The sequence below is a fragment of the Anolis sagrei genome, chromosome 2 (genome assembly GCF_037176765.1).
Source record: "Anolis sagrei isolate rAnoSag1 chromosome 2, rAnoSag1.mat, whole genome shotgun sequence".
NCBI lineage: Eukaryota > Metazoa > Chordata > Lepidosauria > Squamata > Dactyloidae > Anolis > Anolis sagrei.
Genome location: NC_090022.1, coordinates 88,951,835 through 88,972,848, shown reverse-complemented (window position 1 = coordinate 88,972,848; position 21,014 = coordinate 88,951,835). Strand labels below are relative to the sequence as shown.

At 39.5% G+C, this 21,014-nt stretch overlaps 1 protein-coding gene across 2 annotated transcripts in view; it reads left to right on the top strand.

The window, feature by feature from the left end:
• SPOCK1 (SPARC (osteonectin), cwcv and kazal like domains proteoglycan 1) overlaps positions 1–21,014 on the top strand; it is a 618,789-nt gene that overhangs the window by 582,949 nt on the left and 14,826 nt on the right. For both annotated transcript variants that reach the window (XM_060759863.2, XM_067463684.1), the window contains exon 7: positions 4,528–4,644. In XM_060759863.2, the coding sequence (XP_060615846.2) occupies positions 4,528–4,644 (117 nt within the window). The remainder of the gene's footprint in view (positions 1–4,527; positions 4,645–21,014) is intronic.

Here is a 21,014-nt window from a genome sequence, read left to right as displayed (position 1 = left end):
CCTTTAACAGGCATTCAGGCTAATGATGCTCCTTTTGCACTGTGCTCATTCAGATGTAGTTAGTTCGAAAGCATGCGTTGTCATTATGTGTGGAAAGCACCATGAAGCAAAGCTATAACCAATTAAGTTCTTTTAAGATAGGCATAGTCTACAGAAATTTGTATATACCAACCAAATGTTGATGTCTGTATTCCATACCAATTGAAATTTATCTTCAAGGACAGTCTCAAACATAAAGCATTTCTTTTGGCTGACTTGGGGCTCAGCAGATATATATTTTTGGAACTGAAAGGAAAAATTGGGGAGAAGGAGAAAGAGAGAAATCAACATAATGTAGGTCTATCTGAGACCGGGTGTTTATTTCAGACAGAGGTCCTCCTGGTCATTTGAAAGGTCAAACACTCCTCCAAAGACACAGGTTCGCAGTTTGGGAGTTCTGGATTCATCGTTGAGCCTGGAACCTCAGGTCTCAGCGGTGGCCAGGGGGAGCTTTTGCACAACTAAAACTTGTGCGCCAGTTGCACCCGTAACTTGGGAAGCCAGACTTGGCCACAGTGGTCCATTCTCTTGTTACATCAAGGATAGACTACTGCAAAGTGCTCTATGTGGGGTTGCCTTTGAAGACTGTTCGGAAGCATCAAGTGGTCCAACGGGCGGCAGCCAGATTTCTAACTGGGGCAGTATACAGGGAGCATACAACTCCCTTGTTATGCCAGTTCCTCTGGCTGCCAGTCTGCTACCAAGCACAATTCAAAGTGCTGGCTTTAGCCTATAAAGCCTTAAGTGGTTCCAGCCAGCTTACCTGTGAACATAGCTCCTTCTATGATCTACCTTGGAGATTAAGATCTTCTGGGGATGCCCTGCTCTCAATCCCACCTTCCTCACAAGCACAACTGGTGGGGACAAGAGACGGGGCCTTCTCAGTGGTGGCCTCTCAGCTATGGAACTCCCCCCCTAGTGAAATTAGAGCAGCAGCTCCCTCCTGACATTCAGGAAGAAAGTAAAAATGTAGTTATGTGACCAAACTTTCAGAGAAGCAAAGCTCGTAGTGCAATAAGTTAATAAGGAATAGTGAACAGACCAATGGAATGACTACGGACGTGATGTTGGATAGTGTGATTTTAATAACTGTTTTTAAATTGTGTTGTTTATCAGTGGGTTTTAATATACAGTAGATGTTATTATATTATCGATGTTTAATTTTTTATGCTTTATGTCTTAATGTCCTTTTATGTTTATGTTTTAATTTGGTTAGGTTAATTTATAATTATATGTTACTGTCTTGCTATTGTCTTGAATTTTGCCTTTATAATGTTGGAAACTGCTTTGAGTTCCCTTAGCGGGGGAAAGGTGGTACATAAATGTAGTAAATAAATAAATAAATCTTGTGGCAACTTCTTAGTCTTCCCGAGGGAAATCATCTGAAGACCCCTGTGAGCAGTCCAAACATTTGGTTTACTTCCCCGCAAGACATTATTTAGGGCTATAAGGGATTCACTGAAGAAAGTACAATTACTATGTACATGAAATATGGTGCAAAGCTTCCTAAATATTAAACAAATCTGAATATTAGGGTCGTGTTAATTTTCTTCCAGTAGATCATAGCATCCACTATTCAAAACGGCAGCCATTCATATGTGCAGTGTAAGAAAAAATGAGCCTGAATCCATTTGTTGCATATGATATTTGATATTTAAATGTTGTGCTGAGCATCATTATGGAGCTCCATCATTTTTGCTGAACAGTATATTCACCAGCACATTAACATAGCCGAAGATTCAGTTCCTTTTACTCAGTAATAGCTACATCTTGGTACAGTTTTGCATTTGTTTAGATTTAAAAAATACTTTTCATGTTTTACATTGTAAGAGCTTTTCAACAACACAAAGCACATTCATACCAATAGATCATTTGCAGATTCTCTTTTGCATTTGCATAAAACTAAAAAGACGCAGCACAGAGATTTGTTTGTCATAGTCCAGTTTTATTAATTTTGGTTCAAATACTTTTTTCTAAGTAAGGCTTAATTAAAAAGAATATAAAAAACAATATCTTGGACCAATACTGAATTGATTGCTGTGGTAAAACATCATATCTCATTGCTAAAAAATATTATCCATTACAAAAGCACAGTGTAGTACACAGCATTTTAAACCTTTTTTGCAATTGCATAGCTTCTTAAAATCCATCTTGCAATTACAGGATATCAATTCATGGCAAATCATACCTGCTCCAGGCAAAATTGGTCAAAGTGGCACATAAATCCCATCACAATCCAGCCCTATTTAGGTGGTTCTGGAAGCTCTAATCTCAATAGGATTACACATAAGATCCTTAGTTGATGGCCCTAAAGCTGCCCTTGTAGATAGAATTAACTACACATAATCCTTGTTGTTTCTTGCTTTAATTATGTTAGTATTAGTGCTTGCTCAGTCATATGAAAGACACACATATCTTTCAATGCAGAGGAAAAAATCCTGATGTGAGATTTTATGCTGAGGATACCTGCAACAATGCACCTGTTAGTTCTGAGAACATAATTCCAAATACATGAAAACATTTTTGTTATTGTGTCCTGCAAATTGCTGAGATGACATGGTGTCTCAACTTAGCAATGCATGAAACAAGAGCAATGGCTGAGTCTTCTGTGGTCCTAAAGTAGTGGTTCCTAACCATGGACCACCAGTGGTACCCAAGAACTAAAATATGGTCTGCAGCCTCACCATTACTACACCATTACAAAAAGACTGACTGGTCTCACCAAACTCTCTTATAGTGTTGAGGCAATGGGGATGTTGGGAGGGGAGAGGCTGATTACCCACGAAAGGTGCGACAACAAGCTTCCTGACTGCTGCTTCTCCTCCTCCCTACCCCTGAGCGAAGGCGTTCCATGTGGTGCCTGGAAGCAGGGGCGCTTTGGTGTCTTCATTTTTAGGCCGGTTCCTGGAGTTGTTTGGGGTGCTGATTCAGAAAATTGCACTGGATAAACCACACCAGCTCTATATTATTAAATGTGGTTTTATGTGGACAAGCTGATGGTGACTACTGGGTGGCATATGTTTGGTAACAGAAGCTAGAGTTGATGTGGTCTATCCAATGCAATTTTCTGAATCAGCACCCTAAATAATCAAACCAAATGTAAAGTTGACCAAAAATTGATTCGTAACCCTTTTGGTACCAATGTTGAAAAGTGGTCCCTGGTCAAAGTGGTCCGTGGTTAAAAAAAGGTTGGGAACCACTTTCCTTAAGAAACTACCATTTCACGAGCCACTAAGTACTGAAAGTAACTTTCCATTGCAAACAACAGTTATAGTTCATTCCCTACTTACAGTTCCTATGTGAACAATCAAATATCAGCCTTCTAAATGAGGATGATGTGATGCCTATGTTGTATAGCATGCCATGCATTAAAATCATGCCACTGTTTATTTACTACACCATGCACATGTGACAGAAGAAATGCCAGATCAACTTTCATGTTTTTAGAACTTCTTTGCCATTGATAAAGGCAATCTGCTTATCACTGCTATTGAAAAAGAGAATGAGACTCTACCACCTCTTTGGGCATTTGGTCCCATTACCAAACTGCTGTCACTGTCAAGAAGTTCCTTCTAATGTCTAGTTGAAATCTTCTCTCTTGTAATTTGAAACCATTAGATCTGTCCCTACTCTCTGTGGCAGCAGAGAACATGCCTGCATCTTCCTGTTTGTTATGAGGTATTTGTGGGATGATATGATCGCGCTCTTTAAATGGCAAAATCAGAGCTTGCTTTTTGGAATTTTTTAATTAATTCCAAACAACAATGGATAATTGAATCCCTGGATAAAGAATCCATGGATACGAATGACTGGCTGTAATTAGAAATAGAACATAATTTTTCTCACAAACCACTGATACACCATCCCAACCCACCCTTTCTGTTGTGCAGTGATCTCTTGGTAGAAATTGTAGGAGGGGGGATCAGATGCTTCTTAATAAAAGAATGCTTTTATCTTGATAACATCAAGCAATAGTGACAACCTCAAGAGATTGCAAAGTCTTGTTTGCTATCAAATTGCAAAACATGACAGCTTCCATTAAAAGAAGGATATCCTACTGCCATGACATCAGCTTTAAACCAAACTAAACAAGAGCTATAAATTCCATGGTCTTGTTGTAATAGCAATGCTGAATGATTCCTTCTTTATTTATTTTTTTTACTGCTGTTTGATTGATGTTTCTTTTGGAGACCCGAAAGGTGACATCTCTCCTGAAAAAAGTCCCCGCACATATTTGAAAAGCAACAGAAGATGGATTTGTGTGCAGATCATACCCCATAAATAATATATCCCACTTAGCCAATATTCAAGTAGAATAATAAATCTGGTCTTACTGCTTGTACTTCCTTAATCTGCTGTAACCTTTCCACCTGCTACTGCCTGTTTTGTTTTGTTGGGGGTCTTTGTGTCAGAATGATAGGAATAATATTTTGGTAGGGTTTGTCTGGCATGTCCTCACTAATGTAATTGTTCTCATTCTTTTATCAGCTTGTACAGACAAGGAGCTGAGGAATCTAGCATCCCGTCTGAAAGACTGGTTTGGCGCTCTTCACGAAGATGCAAACCGTGTAATCAAGCCAACAATCTCAGATTCAGCACAAGGAAGTAAGATGACAAATCTAAAAATAAACCTTGAGATAGGTTCAAAAGTTCAGCAAGTCCCCCACCATTAATATGACAACTCATGTCACTTCAGTTACCTAATTATGCTGACGCATGCTTACTTCATCATCACCCCCTTTCCTTCTGTGTAAAAACAGGAGTTGTATATTTCACCATCATTTTCACAGTAAAATGAATCAGGAAACTGTCAAAGGACTGCATCCTTCAGTACATTAAACAGATAAAGTAGTATTATATAGTGAAACCATATTTTGTCTTGTGGCATTTAAGTGTCCCAGATTGCATGCCAGCATCATTTGGGCACAAATGAAAAAGCTAAATTAAACATAAGTCTGTTTCACACTTCATAAACCATAAATAAGTGATGAAAAAGATATTCTATTGGCAATAAGATAGTCTACTGTGGATACAATCTTCACTAACCAGCCATACATTTTAAGAACTTGAAACCTTTGTCTTCCTCAGTGCAAGCATGACATCATTCAAGAGCCACCTACAACATGGTTGGCCTTCGTATATCAAGGAGGTACAATATAATTAGTCCCGATCTAGTAATAGGTGGCAGTCTGGAAGCATATGCATTCACATCTCTGATGGGTGGACAGAGATGAAGTCCATTCTCATCCCTAGCAGTCATCAAGTTCATTGCTGCACTGCGGTTTCTTCTTGTTATTATGTATCCTCAAGTCAACTCAAATGCTGAAAAGTGAGATTTGCCTAAGATCATCCCATGGGTTTACATGGGTGAGAGGGGTTCAGATCCTGGTCTTCTGGAAGCCACTACACCACATTGCCTGTCATTGCAGCTGCTAGTATTGGGAAAATTGTAAGCACGGAAGGGGAATCAATAGGTATTTGAGAGAGTTTTTAACCTCTACAGTCCTTTGGCAATTCCCGGGAACAAGGAATAGGGTCCTGTCTCTGGTAGCCCAGACAACTAGATATGAAAAAGTGAGGACCATTGGTTGGAGGGGAAAACATAGCAAACAGCCAAGAGCCACAGATTGTACAGTATTGTCATATAGAAGAGATTGTAAAATAGCACACTTCATAGATATATACTTATTACATTTCTGTAGCTTTGTGCAACTAAATGCCTGGAGTATAAAAAGTGAGGAAGAGAAGGTGGGCAAAAGGAGGACGCATTAAAGACTAAGCAATTTCTTTCAACACAAGCTTTAATGGCTCACATCCAACTTCATGCATCAGGAAAAGTTTTAGAGTAAGTCCGGACACAAGGCTTAGTGTCCGGACTTACTCTAAATCTATTTGACACTGTGAGCATACATTCAAGGGAAATAGCTCATTATTATAGAACAATGGCAGATGAATGGGCAACCCAGAATACCCATAGTCATAACACAAATCTAATGAGTCCCCACTGGCGGATAGGGCAGGATATAAATAAAGTGTATTATTATTAAGTTTAGTATTAATGAGATGAGGAGAGTCCCCTGATCCTCAGCTTCTGCCTGATCATCTTAGTAGCATGTGTATCTCTCATAGTTCACTTGCCGTTGCTCCATAGGAACAGTCTGTAGTTAAAGAGCTGAATTAGAGTATCCTATCAGTGGGTCTACAGAATCCTAAATCTAGCAAACTTTGCACAGTGAAATGAACTTGAGCCCTTTGGGTGTCCTACTCACTTCCTGGTGACTGACAGTAGACTATGGGCAGGAATTGAGAAATGAAAGAGTTTTGTCTGACCTGTTACTGTTTCTTCCAACTAAGAGCGCAGATTTTGTTAAATGTAAGTGAAATGTCAGCAGCTGCCCACATCTTCTCCATCAAGTTTGTCAAACCTGAGCAGTTTTTCAGTCTGTAGTCCAAAAAAACCCAGCAGAATTTTTATTAAGAAGCAACAGCTCCTTAAATCTGAGCCCCAAAATGTGAGGTCTTTCTTCACTTTGTCAACAAAGCTTTTCTTTGGATTAATGAGTATTTGGGTGGGTTCAAAGATATACAGTATCTATACAGTATATACAGCCTGGGTAACAACGCAAAAATTTGTTTCTAAAATCGATTTGTATTTGGGGGTTTTTTTTGTTTCAATATTTAAAATAATTACAAAATTTTCCTTTTAAAAAGTTCGATATTCATGAAATTTCGTAAATGGTAAAAATATAACGAATCAATTTCTGAAACAATAACGAATCGATTCGTTAATGGCGGACGCGACCGCGAAATATGCTAAAAAACCTCCAAAAACTTCTGAAGCTTCCCTCTCCCTCTGTTCTTGACTGTTGGTGTGATATTATAAATTTTTTTCACTAATTAAACCATAAAACTGGCCCAGACATGCGGAAAAAATAACGAAACGATCTCGGAACAATAACGAAACGAATACAATAACGAAATACGAAGCATTTACAAAACGTATTTAAAAATTCGTTTTTTAAAATAATTGCTCCAGAATGGTTCGTTATCGTTTTGTAATTGGAAAAATTAACGAATTATTAACGAATTACGAATTAACGAAACGAAACCGCCCAGGCCTAATATACAGCCAAGCTGTTTTGTTACCAAAATCATTCTCTTGCATTGAATCTACATCTGACTATGCCCAACATCATTTTAAATTATTTAAAAGAATACATGATCTCTTTAAACATTTCTGAAATTTAAAAGTATGCTTGGGAAAGCCATACTGATATTCCAGCCTTTTCCTCCCCCTCTCCAACCATCCCAGATAAGAGTCTAAGGTCCCATCTAAACAATCATATAATTGCAGTTTCTGAATCCAGATTATCTGCTTTGAACTGTATTATATGGCAGTGTAGATTCATATAATGCAGAAAATCTGGATTCAGGAAGTGGATTATATGGCAATGTAGTTGAATGCAGATAATCTGGATTCAGAAACTAGATTATATGGCGGTGTAGATCCATCCTAAATCAGTGGTTCTCAAGCTGTAGTCCTCCAGGTGTCTTGGACTTCAGTTCCCACAATTCCTAACAGCTATGATTTCTGAGAGTTGAAGTCCAAAACACCTGGAGGACCAAAGGTTGAGAACCACAGGTCTAGATAATATAAACAGCAAATCACATATTTCTGAACTATACCACTTTGCGTAGCGGGAATCACAAAACCGAATGGTCTTTAATGCACATTCATTCTTACTAGAAATGTATGGATCATTTCCAGTCTGTTCTACCTAGAGATGGCAGGTCGAGAGTGTTTCAAGCCCTAATATTTCACAGCCCAAAGTAGGTACCAGGTAATATCATTAATCATCTTCATTCACCATCCATTATAGAGTATGTCATTCAGGCTCTAAAATAATAAATTATATAATATAACAAATTAGAAAAAGAATCATGGTAGATTTCCAGAGAGTCTATAGCAGCTTCTGATACAGACTTTAGTCAGCAATGAACAGGAAAAGTATTTTTAGGGCAGTGATCTCTTTGAGATTCTTCTTTCATCTTGTAGCCAGAGAATGGGGAGACAGATCCTGAAACTCAAGTCCTGTTCCTGAAATCTTGGAACCCTAGTTCTGTGATAGTATGGTGTTGTTGTTGTTTTTTTAAAAAAAATTCTACATGAAAATGCAAGTGTGCATGTGTGTGTGTGTTGAGATGAGAATCCCATTGCAACCTTTGGGAAATAAATGCATTCTATACAATATACCAGCGTGTAGCAAATGTTAGCTGAAGTGATTTTGGAGCCAGAGATTTTGTATTTTTTGGCAGTAACTTTTCCAAGCTCTGAATTGTATTAGCAAGTATAGACTGAATTGTTTGTTTCTTCAAGCATTTCTCTTTACATCACTATAGAAAATTAAACATTAAAATAAGAGTTCTGTCCTAATCTTTTAGTTAGTTAGTTAGTTAGTTAGTTAATATATGTCGCCTCCCCTACTATCAACTTAACATACATAACCTCTATACTCAGTTTGAAGTGATACAATTAGTGCTGTTTCTGTAAGTAGGAGACCTAGATTTCCAGTGCCCAAGAATCTGATTTCTGCCATTTTTCTCTGCAGTCATTTGATTACTTCATTGACAGGAGCTGTCAAGTTATGCTTGCAGAGCCATAAAGAAGCATGTGGTCCTTTCACTGCAATCTATTTTGAGTAACATCCTCCTAAATTACAGGTGGTGAAAATGAATGCTTAAGATTTCTTTGAATGTATTATAGCCGAAGAAGGCATTCCACTGAACTTTACTCTGGGCTGCATTAATTTTTGAGATATTGCTATGGCCATAAATGCAATCACTTACTTGATTTAGCTTATCTGTAGACCGAAAAAAGCATTTTCCTTTCTTGTCTCCTAACATGAATTGTGAGTATTGGCAGAGTTACAATGTTTGATCTTTGCCAACTGTGATTTCATTCTGTCTGGTTTGGACCATGCATTTTTCTTTTTCTTTTTTTCTTTTTTGCAAGCAAAAGAACCCGTCAGTCTCTGTAACATAAGGACATGGACAGGAATAAGGTGACACAACTGATACATACCCTCCAACGCTTCACAAATTAAAATCAGGATATGTGTGGCCAAGCAATATCAGAATATAAGCAACTTTGCAAAAGTTGTTAATGGGGAGGAACACACAAATCATGTCCTGAGCCCATTGTTCTGTTTACTAATCATAAAAAAATCATTTTTGTTCTTCTGCAGTTAAGTCTTATGCATGTCTACTTAAAAGAATGTTTTATTGTGTTCAATAAGTGTGGTTAGAATTGCAGCCCTAATAAAACCTCTTTAAAATCTTCCTCAAAATGTACAAAGCTCTGAAGAAATTAGTTAATCCTGATCTTCAGTCTGTGTTCTTCACAGTGGCACATGAACAAATATTTAGGATCACAGCTTAAATTCTATTGTTGCATGAGCAGTAGCGACCAACCTCCCCCCCCCCCCCCCCCCCGGGTACCTGCAAGAAAAGACAAATACAAGTAGTTGAGATAACCAAAGGCCACAACTTGTTTATTGGTAACAATGAAAGTAGGGTTGGCAGCCATGCATGAGTCCTGGATCAAGAATCAGACAACCGGATGCTGACCGATGCCACTTCACAACAGTAGGGGTCCCTGGCAGTGAGACACCATCCTGAGACACCAGTCCTGCTGCACCCCTATGCCACCAGGACACTCCCCCTTTCACACACACACACTGATAATAGAGGGAGGTATGCAAACTGAATCCTGGGCTCATGCCACACACCTCCAAGTTGTGACAAGCAAATATGTTAAGAAATATAACAATAGCCACATACAACAATACAATTACAGGGTGGGAGGAAGGGGACAACTGAGAGGCTACTAGCCCTCTGTTCTGGCCTGCCCCCGCTTTTATCTATGCCGGCAGATAAATGCAGGGCCAGCACACAGCTGGTCTGGGAGCAGGCTGGAGCAAACCCCTAATTGACTGTCCAGTTGAGCACACCAACCAGCACAGGGCTCCTGGGAAGGAGAAACCCCGAGGAGAAGATGGCGGGAGGAGTGCGTCAGCAGCCACAATGTCCCTGCCCAGGAAGTCAGACAGGGCATAAAATATTATCCAGGGTTACCTTGTTATCTGTGTTTTAGTTGCTTCTTCCATTGCCATTCCCATTTTGTGGGATGTAAGCTTTTATGCAAGCACAGAGCTTCATTGGCTGCAGTTTAGCTGTGATAACTCCTCTGAGCAGCCATCCCTCTTCTGCATGTGTAAGCCAGCTCTTCCACATGGACTAGTGTTTAATCAAGCTTTGAGTATAGACTGTGATGGATCCAAATTCAAGCACCTGTAACTGGGCTAGCAGAAGTGCCTTTCCCTCCCAAGTCCCCTGAAAATGCTACTCAGTGACCTTGATGGACTGTGGTGCTCTATGAAAATTGTATGAAGGCACCTTTTGTGAGCAGAGTTCTTCTGTAGACAAAAGAAAATATCTGGATCCAAGACATTTTCTTCACCACTTTTAAAGTTCCTCAAATCATAATAACATAGTGACAAGAGAAATTACAGTCCCAATTAATAATGTTGGAGGCCTTGTTCATTACTACCCTAGCAAGTGTAAACTGTTTTATTCTAGTTGGGATTGCCAAATCAGGACCATCCCAGGTCCTTATATTTCCAGGCCAAAACTTAAAACTGAGAGATGATCCCATGTGATGGTGATGCAGATACAGACACATGCACACACAGACTTTTCAAGGAAATGCTCCGACCTTGTGATTCTTCACCTTTACCATGACACTTGGAAAACAGGATCTAGGTCCTGAGATCATGGGATCATAATAAATAGCTGTCTTTCTTTCTCTGCTTCAGTTTAAATAGTTCATGAGTTGTGCCCACAGTTTTCTGATATGCTTATGTATACCTAAGAGATTCATCTTGACATTTTCTTCCCCTGTGTAAGTACTACCAAGTTGAGACAATAAAGAGCATTTTACAAGGTCATTTGTTTGAATCAGCTCCAGAATTTGAAGTGGTTGGAAGCTTATATTTGTTTTAATCAGCTACTGAAGAGCATGTAACATATGATGGTGTTAACCTAATTTTTGCTGAGCTGGCATTTAATCACAAAACAGCTCCTCCTCATTTGACAGTAATGAATAAGCTTTCTTCCATGGTCTGCAGTGAATGAACAAGGCAATTACCAGTAGTGACGGCTGATCCTAAAAATATTGGTGAGACTACTAAATTTGGGCCTTATTGTTTCAGGCAGTGGTATGAAAGGAAGATCAATTTTTCTTTCAGTTTGAAAGGCAAAGCTTTTTCCCCAAGCAGGCATGTTATGGATGAGGTATAGAACAGTTTTCTTCCTGACTTTCTCAAAATGCATAGGGGTTTGATAAAGAAAGGAAAGTGGCAGCATATGAATGAATATTTCCTGCTCTATAGGGAAATGCATAGGGGAAGACATCGGTTTCTTACCATTTCTAGAACAAAGTCAGTGCTGGGAAGGAGCTATAGGGTTTTTAACTAATGTGTAATCTGGTATTTTTACATGACTAGAAAAGTGTTTGCCACAATAGGGACTACTGTGTGTTTCTCTATTGTCTTCACTGCAGCCAGTGCTTCTAACATTTATGCATGTATAGGTTGGAAAATTGCAGTGGTGGCAGCCAAAGGTCAGCTGCCACCTAAGGCAGTGCTGGTGCTTTATCCTCACTGGGGAATGACCCTTGACTTATCCACAGCTCGCATCAAAATCCATAACTTTTGTACAAAAAGTACAAAAACATGCCCTCAACTTATACATGAGGTTAATTTATACACAAGCATATTTGAGTTAATATATATGAGTAAACCATACTTCTAATGAAGAAAGGCAACACAAAAACCAATTATCATCCTATTACACTCATCTCTCAACTATATAAACCGTTCACAGGGATCCTGCTACAAAGAATATCTCAAGATGTGGAAGTCATCAGAGAACAAGCAAGCTTCAGACGTGGCTACTCCATCCTTGATCATATCCACACAGTCAAACAGATACTGGAGAAAAGCAGAGAATATAGATTTCTGGTTTATCTTGCATTTGTTGATTACCAAAAGACCTTTGACTCCATTGAGATCAATCTCATTCTTAACACTCTGCATCAAGCTGGTGTAAATCCAGCATATGTGGACATCATAAAAAGCATCAATACAGGGTGCACAATGGATATAAAACTGTTGTCAGAAGTGCATCACATCAGAATAAACATAGGAGTGCACCAAGGAGACACAATATTGCCAAAACTGTTTTCGGTGACTTTAGAAAACCTCTTCCAAAAATCAGATTTAAAGCTGGGATTTTAACTGATGGCAAAGGACTTTCTCATCTCCTCTTCGCAGATGATTGCATCCTTTTCACCAAAAATGCGGAAGATTTACAACATGATCTCCAACAACTAGCTTGGTTCTCTGCATCAGAAGGACTGGAAATGAACTTGAAGACAACAAAATGGATGAAAAATGAGCCATGTGTCTAGGGCCGCATTGTTATAAATGGAAATGAAATTGAGGAAATGACTGAATATGTATATCTTGGACAACAAGTACAGTTGAATAAATTGGCAAATGGAGAATGGGCAAGAAGACAAAAGGTGGCTTGGACAGCTTTTAATTGAAACCGGACAGTGCTAACAGATGCTATCCTGCCAGTGAAGGACAGAGCAGATATCTTCAACACTACAGTTCTACTGGCAATGTTATATGCATCTGAAACATGGACAACAACAAAGTTAGAGGAGGAAAAACTGGCAGTGACTCAAAGAGCAATGGAAAGAAGGATGTGTGGTGTGACAATAAGAGATAGTTAGCAACAAAGAACTGTGTCAAAGATAGTAGGCAAAAAGATTATGAGCAGGGCATTTGGCACGAACAAAATACAACCAATGGATGTGGTGACTAATGAACTGGATACCAAAAGACCACAAGCAGCCATTGGGCAGTCCTCATACTTGATGGGACAAGCCAATGGTTAAGTTATTTGGCCAGAAATGGAAAAGAAAAGCACAGGATCATACATTTTGGCAAGTGGTAGATTTGTGTGAAGCCCAAAGGAGTGGATCAATGAGTATATGAGTAATAACTTGTTTATCTCCAACTAGATGGATTATGACTTGTTATTGTCATGTGCCTATAAGTGCTTTCTGACTTATGGTAACCCTTAAGTGAGCCTATCATGGTGTTTTCTTGGCCAGATTTCTTTGCTTTTCTGTGTGACTTCCCCAGACTCACCATTAGGCTTTGATGGCTAAGCAAGTGTTCAAACCCTGGCCCTCCAGAGTTGTAGTCCAAAATTCAAACCATACAATTATGTGGTCTGTCTCCCTTCATTTGATTTACTCTTGAATTAAAAGGAAGAGGAAGAAGCATCACCTAGTTATACATTCAAAATAAAGTGTGCTTTGACCTTGTATCTTGGGAGCAGTTGCAGGTACGTGGAGGAACAGAAGACTGTGAACCAGGCTTCAGCACAGTGTGGGCTCTGACTTACTTTTGCCAACAGACTTTGAATGAAATAGGACAGTATGGAACAAGAGCTTTCCTAAAGAAAAATAAATGAAAAATGTAATCTTTTTACGTTTGAATGCCACTATGTTGGCCAAGGAGAAGGAGGGCATATCCCAATAAGATGTATATAGGGTTGCGGTTCTCAGATCAATAGATAAAATTATTTCCTATTTTATTTTATTTTATCTTATCTTATTATTTCTAGTAATTGCTTTTTCTGCTCTTTTCCTCCCCTCTCATTAAATATCCCCCTTCTCTGTAAAGAATTCAACTACACAGGGCAAGGTACAAAGCTGAGCAATAGGATGACAGCTGTGCTTTGGTTTCTTGCTTTGGTTTCTTTGTGATCAGGACTAAAAGCATGGAGAGAAAACTGCAAGATAATGGTTATGTTTCCTTACTTGCTGCTGTATTTTCCCCCTTGATTTGTTTGTTCTCTTTGTCTAATAGAATAAGTTAGACACTCTTGTTAAACTCTGTCAGGCAAGCAGGGCTGTGCCTTGAGTGGGGCAAAATAAGGATTTTTCTCTCAATTAAATTTTCCTCTAGTCCCCAAATTTCTATCATTGCAAAAGGTCAGATACAACTTGAAATCTTACAGAATTCTAGAGAACCATGGGTCATCCAGTCCAGCCCACAAAGTCCATCCAGTCCAATCCCCACCACAATTTTTTTTAAAAATATTTTCTGTGTTTGCTTTCCTTTGATGACTATGCTTACTTATTTTCTTTGTTTGCTGATTGTATTTTTTCAATGCCTAATTGATGTTTCCAGTTACCGAAATACTAGAAACTTGGAGACAGAAGGCAAGTTTCATGGAGGACGTCACAAGTCTTACTTGAGAGGAAATACTTTCATGATACATCCACAATGTTACACTTTTACAAGCAGTCTTTCAGAGCTTAGCAAACTCTCCCAGTGATACTTTTCCTGTGGTATGATATGTACAGTAAGACCTCTGTGTCTATAGGGGATAGGATTCTGGCCAACCCATGATTGCCTGATAAACATGGATAAAACTAAACGCCATTAAATAGCACAACTTTCCAGTTTCAGCATACGACAGAGTTGTGTTGGAAGATTTCAGAAAGGTATCCTCTCTGGAAATTTTCAACATCCTCCAGGATGACTCTATGGCATATCATGGAATCACTTGAAGGGTCTACCAAAATCCCAGGGATACCATTTTCCCCAGGCACAAATAGTGAAACTACAGCTATGGGTTGAATCATTATGATAGTCTTACTGTATAGTGCAGTGTTTTCTTATGTTATTGTATTTGTGTAGTGGTGCATTTTAGCAGTGTGAAAGAGGTACCCATGTTTCTCCTTCTCACTGGGTCATGAAAAGCTATTGCTAGTGAAGCTTTCAGAAGCAAGTAGATTAATATTGTTTGTTTTAGTTGCAAAAAAAACCCCACAGTAACATGTGGGGTGTTTTTCTCATTCTAATGTAGTGATGAGTGAGAGACCTTGAGAGTCTCTTGGCTTTTCTGAAATAACTTTGGGAGAAAACCTGACTGTAGGTTATCTTGCTATAGTAAATGCTCCCTCTTCTGTGATTTTAAAGTATAGCTAGTTGTATGGTGTTTGCCTTTGTCACCAGCACTTCCCTTGTTGTGAAATCAGGTTTTGCAAATGCTTTACTCTGAGAAATGGGCTGCACCAACTGTAATCCCTGGCCTTTGACCTGTGGGGTCCTGCAAGGCTCCATTCTGTCTCCCATGCTCTTTAACATCTACATGAAACCGCTGGGAGAGGTCATCCAGAGTTTTGGAGTTGGGTGCCATCTCTATGCAGATGACACACAACTCTACTACCAGGTCGTTAACTGGTGCACCTTACAGAGAGATGTCAACCCTCCTGTTTAAGGAGCTTCATTGGCTGCTGTTCATTTTCCGGTCCCAATTCAAGGTACAGGTGCTTACCTATAAAGCCCTAAATGGTTTGGGACCCGCCTACCTGCGTGACCGCATCTCTGTATACAAACCCACACGATCTCTTCGATCATCTGGAGAGACCCTGCTCACGATCCCACCTGCGCTGCAAGCACAATTGGTGGGGACAAGGAACAGGGCCTTCTCTGTGGTGGTCCCTCGACTCTGGAACTCTCTCCCCAAGGACATCAGACAAGCTCCAATGCTGACAGTCTTTAGGAAAAGCTTGAAGACGTGGTTGTTCCAGTGTGCCCTCCCAGAATAGGAAACTCCAAGCACTGTGTCCCACATTACCAGAGATTTAAGATTGTCTGCATACCGCACCTATTGCCAAACGCTCCCATTTCACCTGTCCAGCAGTTTTTTAATTTTTTTAATTATTACATTTGGCCCTGCCATAGTTTTTAATTGCATCGTGGTGTTATTGTTTAATGTCTATTGTTATCAGTTAATGTTTATTGCTTTATTTATGAGTTTATTTATTGTTGTATTTGTTATGCTGTTGTTGTGCTCTTGTATTTGGCCTCGGCCTCTGTAAGCCGCACCGAGTCCTTCGGGAGATGTTAGCGGGGTATAAATAAAGGATAATAATAATAATAATAATAATAATAATAATAATAATCCCTGCATTGGGATTATAGCTGGCTCCATCATCAGTAGCTATCCTGACCTCCATCCCACCAGCCTCGATAGGCATCGGCTGCCACTGCTGTGGAGATGTCCACAAAATGTGACAAATGTTCTGCTCTTTCCTGAATGTCAGTTTTTTGGACAAATATGTGCCTTGAATAGAATGCATTTCTTACAGAAAGTTCAATTTCTTCAGAAAGAACAAGAAAGGGTTCTCGTGCCTTTGCATTTTTGGCCTTGACAACTGACACAGACCTACCAAATGGTCATTTATTTTAAAACAACTTTTATCTACAGGCAATTTTAAGTGGAAACAAAAACATATTGCCATAGTTCATCACCCTAGCATGCTGAAAAGACCTTTCTTGCATTAACTTTTTCAATAGTAATATCCCGTTTGCTATTTTCTATTAGTCTTTACATGTTTGCAAATCAAAGGCAACTCTTCACAAGAGAAGGCTTAAGACAAAGACAAACGGCCGGTGTAATTATGCACAATAGAGGTTATGCTAAGAATGTTGCACAGGTAATTCTTTGAGGAATACAAAGAATATTTTCTGATGTCTGTGTTTTGTCTTTAAGGTGCATAATACTAGATGCCATTTGAATGCCTTAAATTCTTTTTGGTAAAAGGTCAGGATGAACATTTAATAATGCAGTTATTGTGTCCATGAGCATGTCGAGACTTACCCAATCAATCTGGATTAATGCTCTCTAGAGCTACTCTGTTGCGGCCCAAAGGAATCCCTGGTATTCAGCACAAGAGGTGCAGCTCAAACCACAACAATAATAAATAAATAAATAAATAAAACTTTATTTGTACACCCCGCCTCCATCTCCCTGGAGGGACTCAGGGCAGCTTGTGTACTGCACAAGCACATTGTAGGATATTAGCAACAGTATTAACAAAGTAGCAAAGCTTATCTAGAAGTACCAATTGCATTCAGTCTGAATTGATCTTTTTTCAACCTCAAATAAAAAAAAGACAGTCAGTTGATGTATGTCAATACTGATGGTAACATAGCAGTTGGCATCCTCTTCAGTAACTATAATGGTGTATTTATGCCTTATTTATTTATTTATTTATTTACAGTATTTATATTCTACCCTTCTCACCACACAGGAGACTCAGGGTGGATCACAATGCACATATACATGGCAAACATTCAATGCCATAGACATACAACATATATAGACAGATACAGAGGTAATTTAACATTCCAGCTTTCCGGCTTCATGTGAGTATACTCAATTCCGGCCACAGGGGGAGCTGTCGCTTCAGAAACATCTCTTTCAACATACATATTCCATCGTTGCTAGGGAGCTACAATTCTATTTGGCACAGGGTAGAGGAGGGGTTAGCCAATAACCAGTGACTGAATGGGGGCTGTCTAGCCAAATCCTTTGCACTCATATTGGAAGGAAATGAGGACTACAGCTTCATTATGACTATCCCCAGCACTGTCAGAAGTCCACCAATGTGACGTCCTGCTTTTATGAACAAGGAAATTGCATTTAGAGGAGAGGTCACTTAGAGCAGTGTAATCAGTTTACTACTTTTCTCTTTTGTTAGGCCAAATGTAATGATTATTTCTCCAACTATAACCAGCTGAGCCTTAGTCAATTGTTTACTCTTTTGTCCTTTTCCTGCCCATCAACAAAATGATGCAACATATTGAGACAATGTAAGAGTATAAAATGTGTAAGCTCAATATGGGGGAGCATTTAATATCTCACACCATATACAAGATCCAATAATTCAAAGCTGTTTTCAGGCTGAGGAAGAACATGGAATCTGCTTCGATCTTGGAGCTCTGATTTCTAGGAGAAACTTCCTTCCTCCTGGTCTGACAGATCTGCTGTTGACATCCATGACTAGGTTTTGCCTTGCACATTTATTGCTAAAATAGCAGAGGACTAAGGTTACCTGAAATCATTCTTTCTTTCACTGAAACTCTGGTCGCTGTCCAGAATCCAGCTAAAGAATTGTGTTCTCTTTCGTAAAATCCTGGTTCTGCTGGGTGGGAGGAAGGAGAACTAGTTAGTTTGCCCTCCTCTTCCCTTAATTGATTTTATTTACTTATCATATCAGAAGCAAACCAAGGGTACAGTTGTAATGTATTTTTTTAAAAAAACCACAAAGTTTAAAAACTTGGCATTATATTAAATGTCCTTTGACTAGTCACTGGCCACTTGAAGTGCCTCTGGTGTTGCTGCAAGAAGGTCCTGCATTGTGCATGTGGCAGGCTCAATGCACAATGCACAATGCATTGTAATAGGTGGTCTGTGGTTTGCTCTTCTCCACACTCGCATGTCGTGGACTCCACTTTGTGGCCCCATTTCTTAAGGTTGGCTCTGCATCTCATGATGCCAGAGCGCAGTCTGTTCAATGCCTTCCAAGTCTTCTGTTTGCCCAGGGGGGAGTCGCTCATTTAGTATTAGCCATGGCTTGAGGTTCTGGATTTTTTGCCTGCCACTTTTGGACTCTCGCTTGCTGAGGCGTTCCTGAGAGTATCTCTGTAGATCTTAGAAAACTATTTCTTGATTTAAAGCTTTGGCGTGCTGGCTGATATGAGAACAGAGGATGGGCCGAAGATGTCACTGCCTTGGTCCTTTCATTATTGGCTGCTACTTCCCAGTGGATGTCAGGTGGTGCAATGCTGGCTAAACAGTATAATTTCTCTGGTGGTGTAGGGCAAAAACATCCTGTGATAATGCGGCATGTCTCATTAAGACCCACATCCACTTGTTTCATCATGGTTAGATGCGTTTCACACTGGGCATGCGTACTCAGCAGCAGAGTAGCAAAGGTGGATGCCTTCATTATGTCTGATTGTGCCAGTCAGCTTTCACATGATATTGTTTCTAGCACCCACTTTTTGCTTGATATTCAGGCAGTGCTTCTTGTAGGTCAGAGCATGGTTCAGGGTAACTCCCAGGTATTTGGGTGGGCTGCAGTGCTCCTGTGGGATTCCTTCCCAGGTAATCCTCAGAGCTTGAGATGCTTATTCTTAAGATGGAAAGTACATGTCTGTGTTTTAGATGGATTAGGAATCAGATGGTTTTCCTTGTAATAGGTAGTAAGGGCACTTAGAGCTTTAGAGAGCTTCTGTTCAACCATTTCAAAGCTCCCTGCTTGGGTGGTGAAGGTGCGATCGTCAGCATAGATGAAACTCTCTGTCTCTTCTGGCAGTGGCTGATCATTTGTATAGATGTTAAACACTGGTGGAGGCAGGCCGTTCTTCTGTTTTCACCATCTGCTTCTTTGCGGCTGGAATTCAACAAAAATCTCCTCTTCCCTTACTGTGTATTACCTAGGCATGTGTTTGTGTGTGCGTGTGTATATTATCACTGTTTAATGTTTCAACAAGGTTGGCACACCAGAGGGTTAACCCACTTGCAGTGGGTTGTTCTTTAAGTCTACATGAGAATGGCTGATGTTACCATGGGAAGGTGTTGTTTCCATTCCATAGAGAGGCTCTATAATCTATGTGACCACATTCCTTTTATGATCATTTGAATGAAAGGACTAATAAATATAGGAGCTGCCAATTATTTATCATGATCAGTAACCCATATTAAGATATGATTCACACATACTGACCATCATTTGATAATATTCAATAAAATGTGAGAATTGCATTGAATCTGAAGTATTATGTCCGAGCAGCAGACATCAAGTGCAAAGGTACTGTGGTCACTTTTTATTGTCCCCATTTGCCCCAGTCATGATTGTAACAAAATCCACAAAGTTCCCATGAATGACACCAAACCTTTTTTATTATACCTCTGGGGAAAGGTCTCCTCCAGTTTGTATGAACTAGTGATTGATGGGCAGTGATGATGATTACTTAGTGATATAGTAGAGTTGATTCAAACAGAATTTATTACTTGAAAGTTCAACTGTTAAAACGGATCCAATTTCTTGGTTCTCATGCTGACCCACAAAATCCCCTCGGGAACGGTCATTGTATTCCTACTAAGTGGTATTCAGAGCATAATGCATGAGAACATATGCAGTTTTGAATTTGTGTGATGAAAAAGCTGTCTAGAAAGGTCATACATAAAGGTATGAAGTTGCACTTTCTTCTCTCACACCCTAATTCAAGCAATGACTTCTTTGGTAGGTGAGTCAAATCTTTACTTCACCAAGGTTATCATAAACAAGCAACACCACCACAGGATATTCACCACTATATTGTATGATATTTGTGATACCTTCCTCTTTTCTTCAATTTTGAATTTGTGTGATGAAAAAGCAGTCTAGAAAGGTCATACATAAAGCTATACAATAAGCACAAGAAAGAAGGAAAGTACTAGAAAGTTTAGGCTCCTGTTCCTGGAACCCAGGCTTCCTCCTCTTTTCCTTGTAGTCAGTTGTGTTATCTGTTAAAAGTAATGTAGAAAACTACGTTTCATATTATCTTCCTCTCTTTCCCCATTTTTTCAGTGTTTTTCAGACAAGGCTCAGCTGGAGTTACTGCCAAAGAGCCGCATTTGCAGTGATGCCTTTCTGCACTTCAAATTAACAGTTAAAATAGCAGATAGACTGCAGTGCCATTCTAAGCTTTCAGGGCAATTCAACCTGAATGTTATGTATTTCCATTCTCACCTCTGGTTACAGAGGAAGCCAAAAAAGGCAGCTGGGTACACAATGCAGAGGGGCACAGCACAAAGCCTCCAGGTGGAATTGGGATTTTCTTCTTCTTTTTATACATTATCAGGAAATAACAGCTTTACAAAAGGAAGGTCAGGTTGCTCCCTTGATTAGTCATAATAGGCAGTGACCTGCTACCTTCAGTTGCCATTGTCAAGCGAAGTCAATTTTTGAGGAATTGGCAGTATAAGGAGGA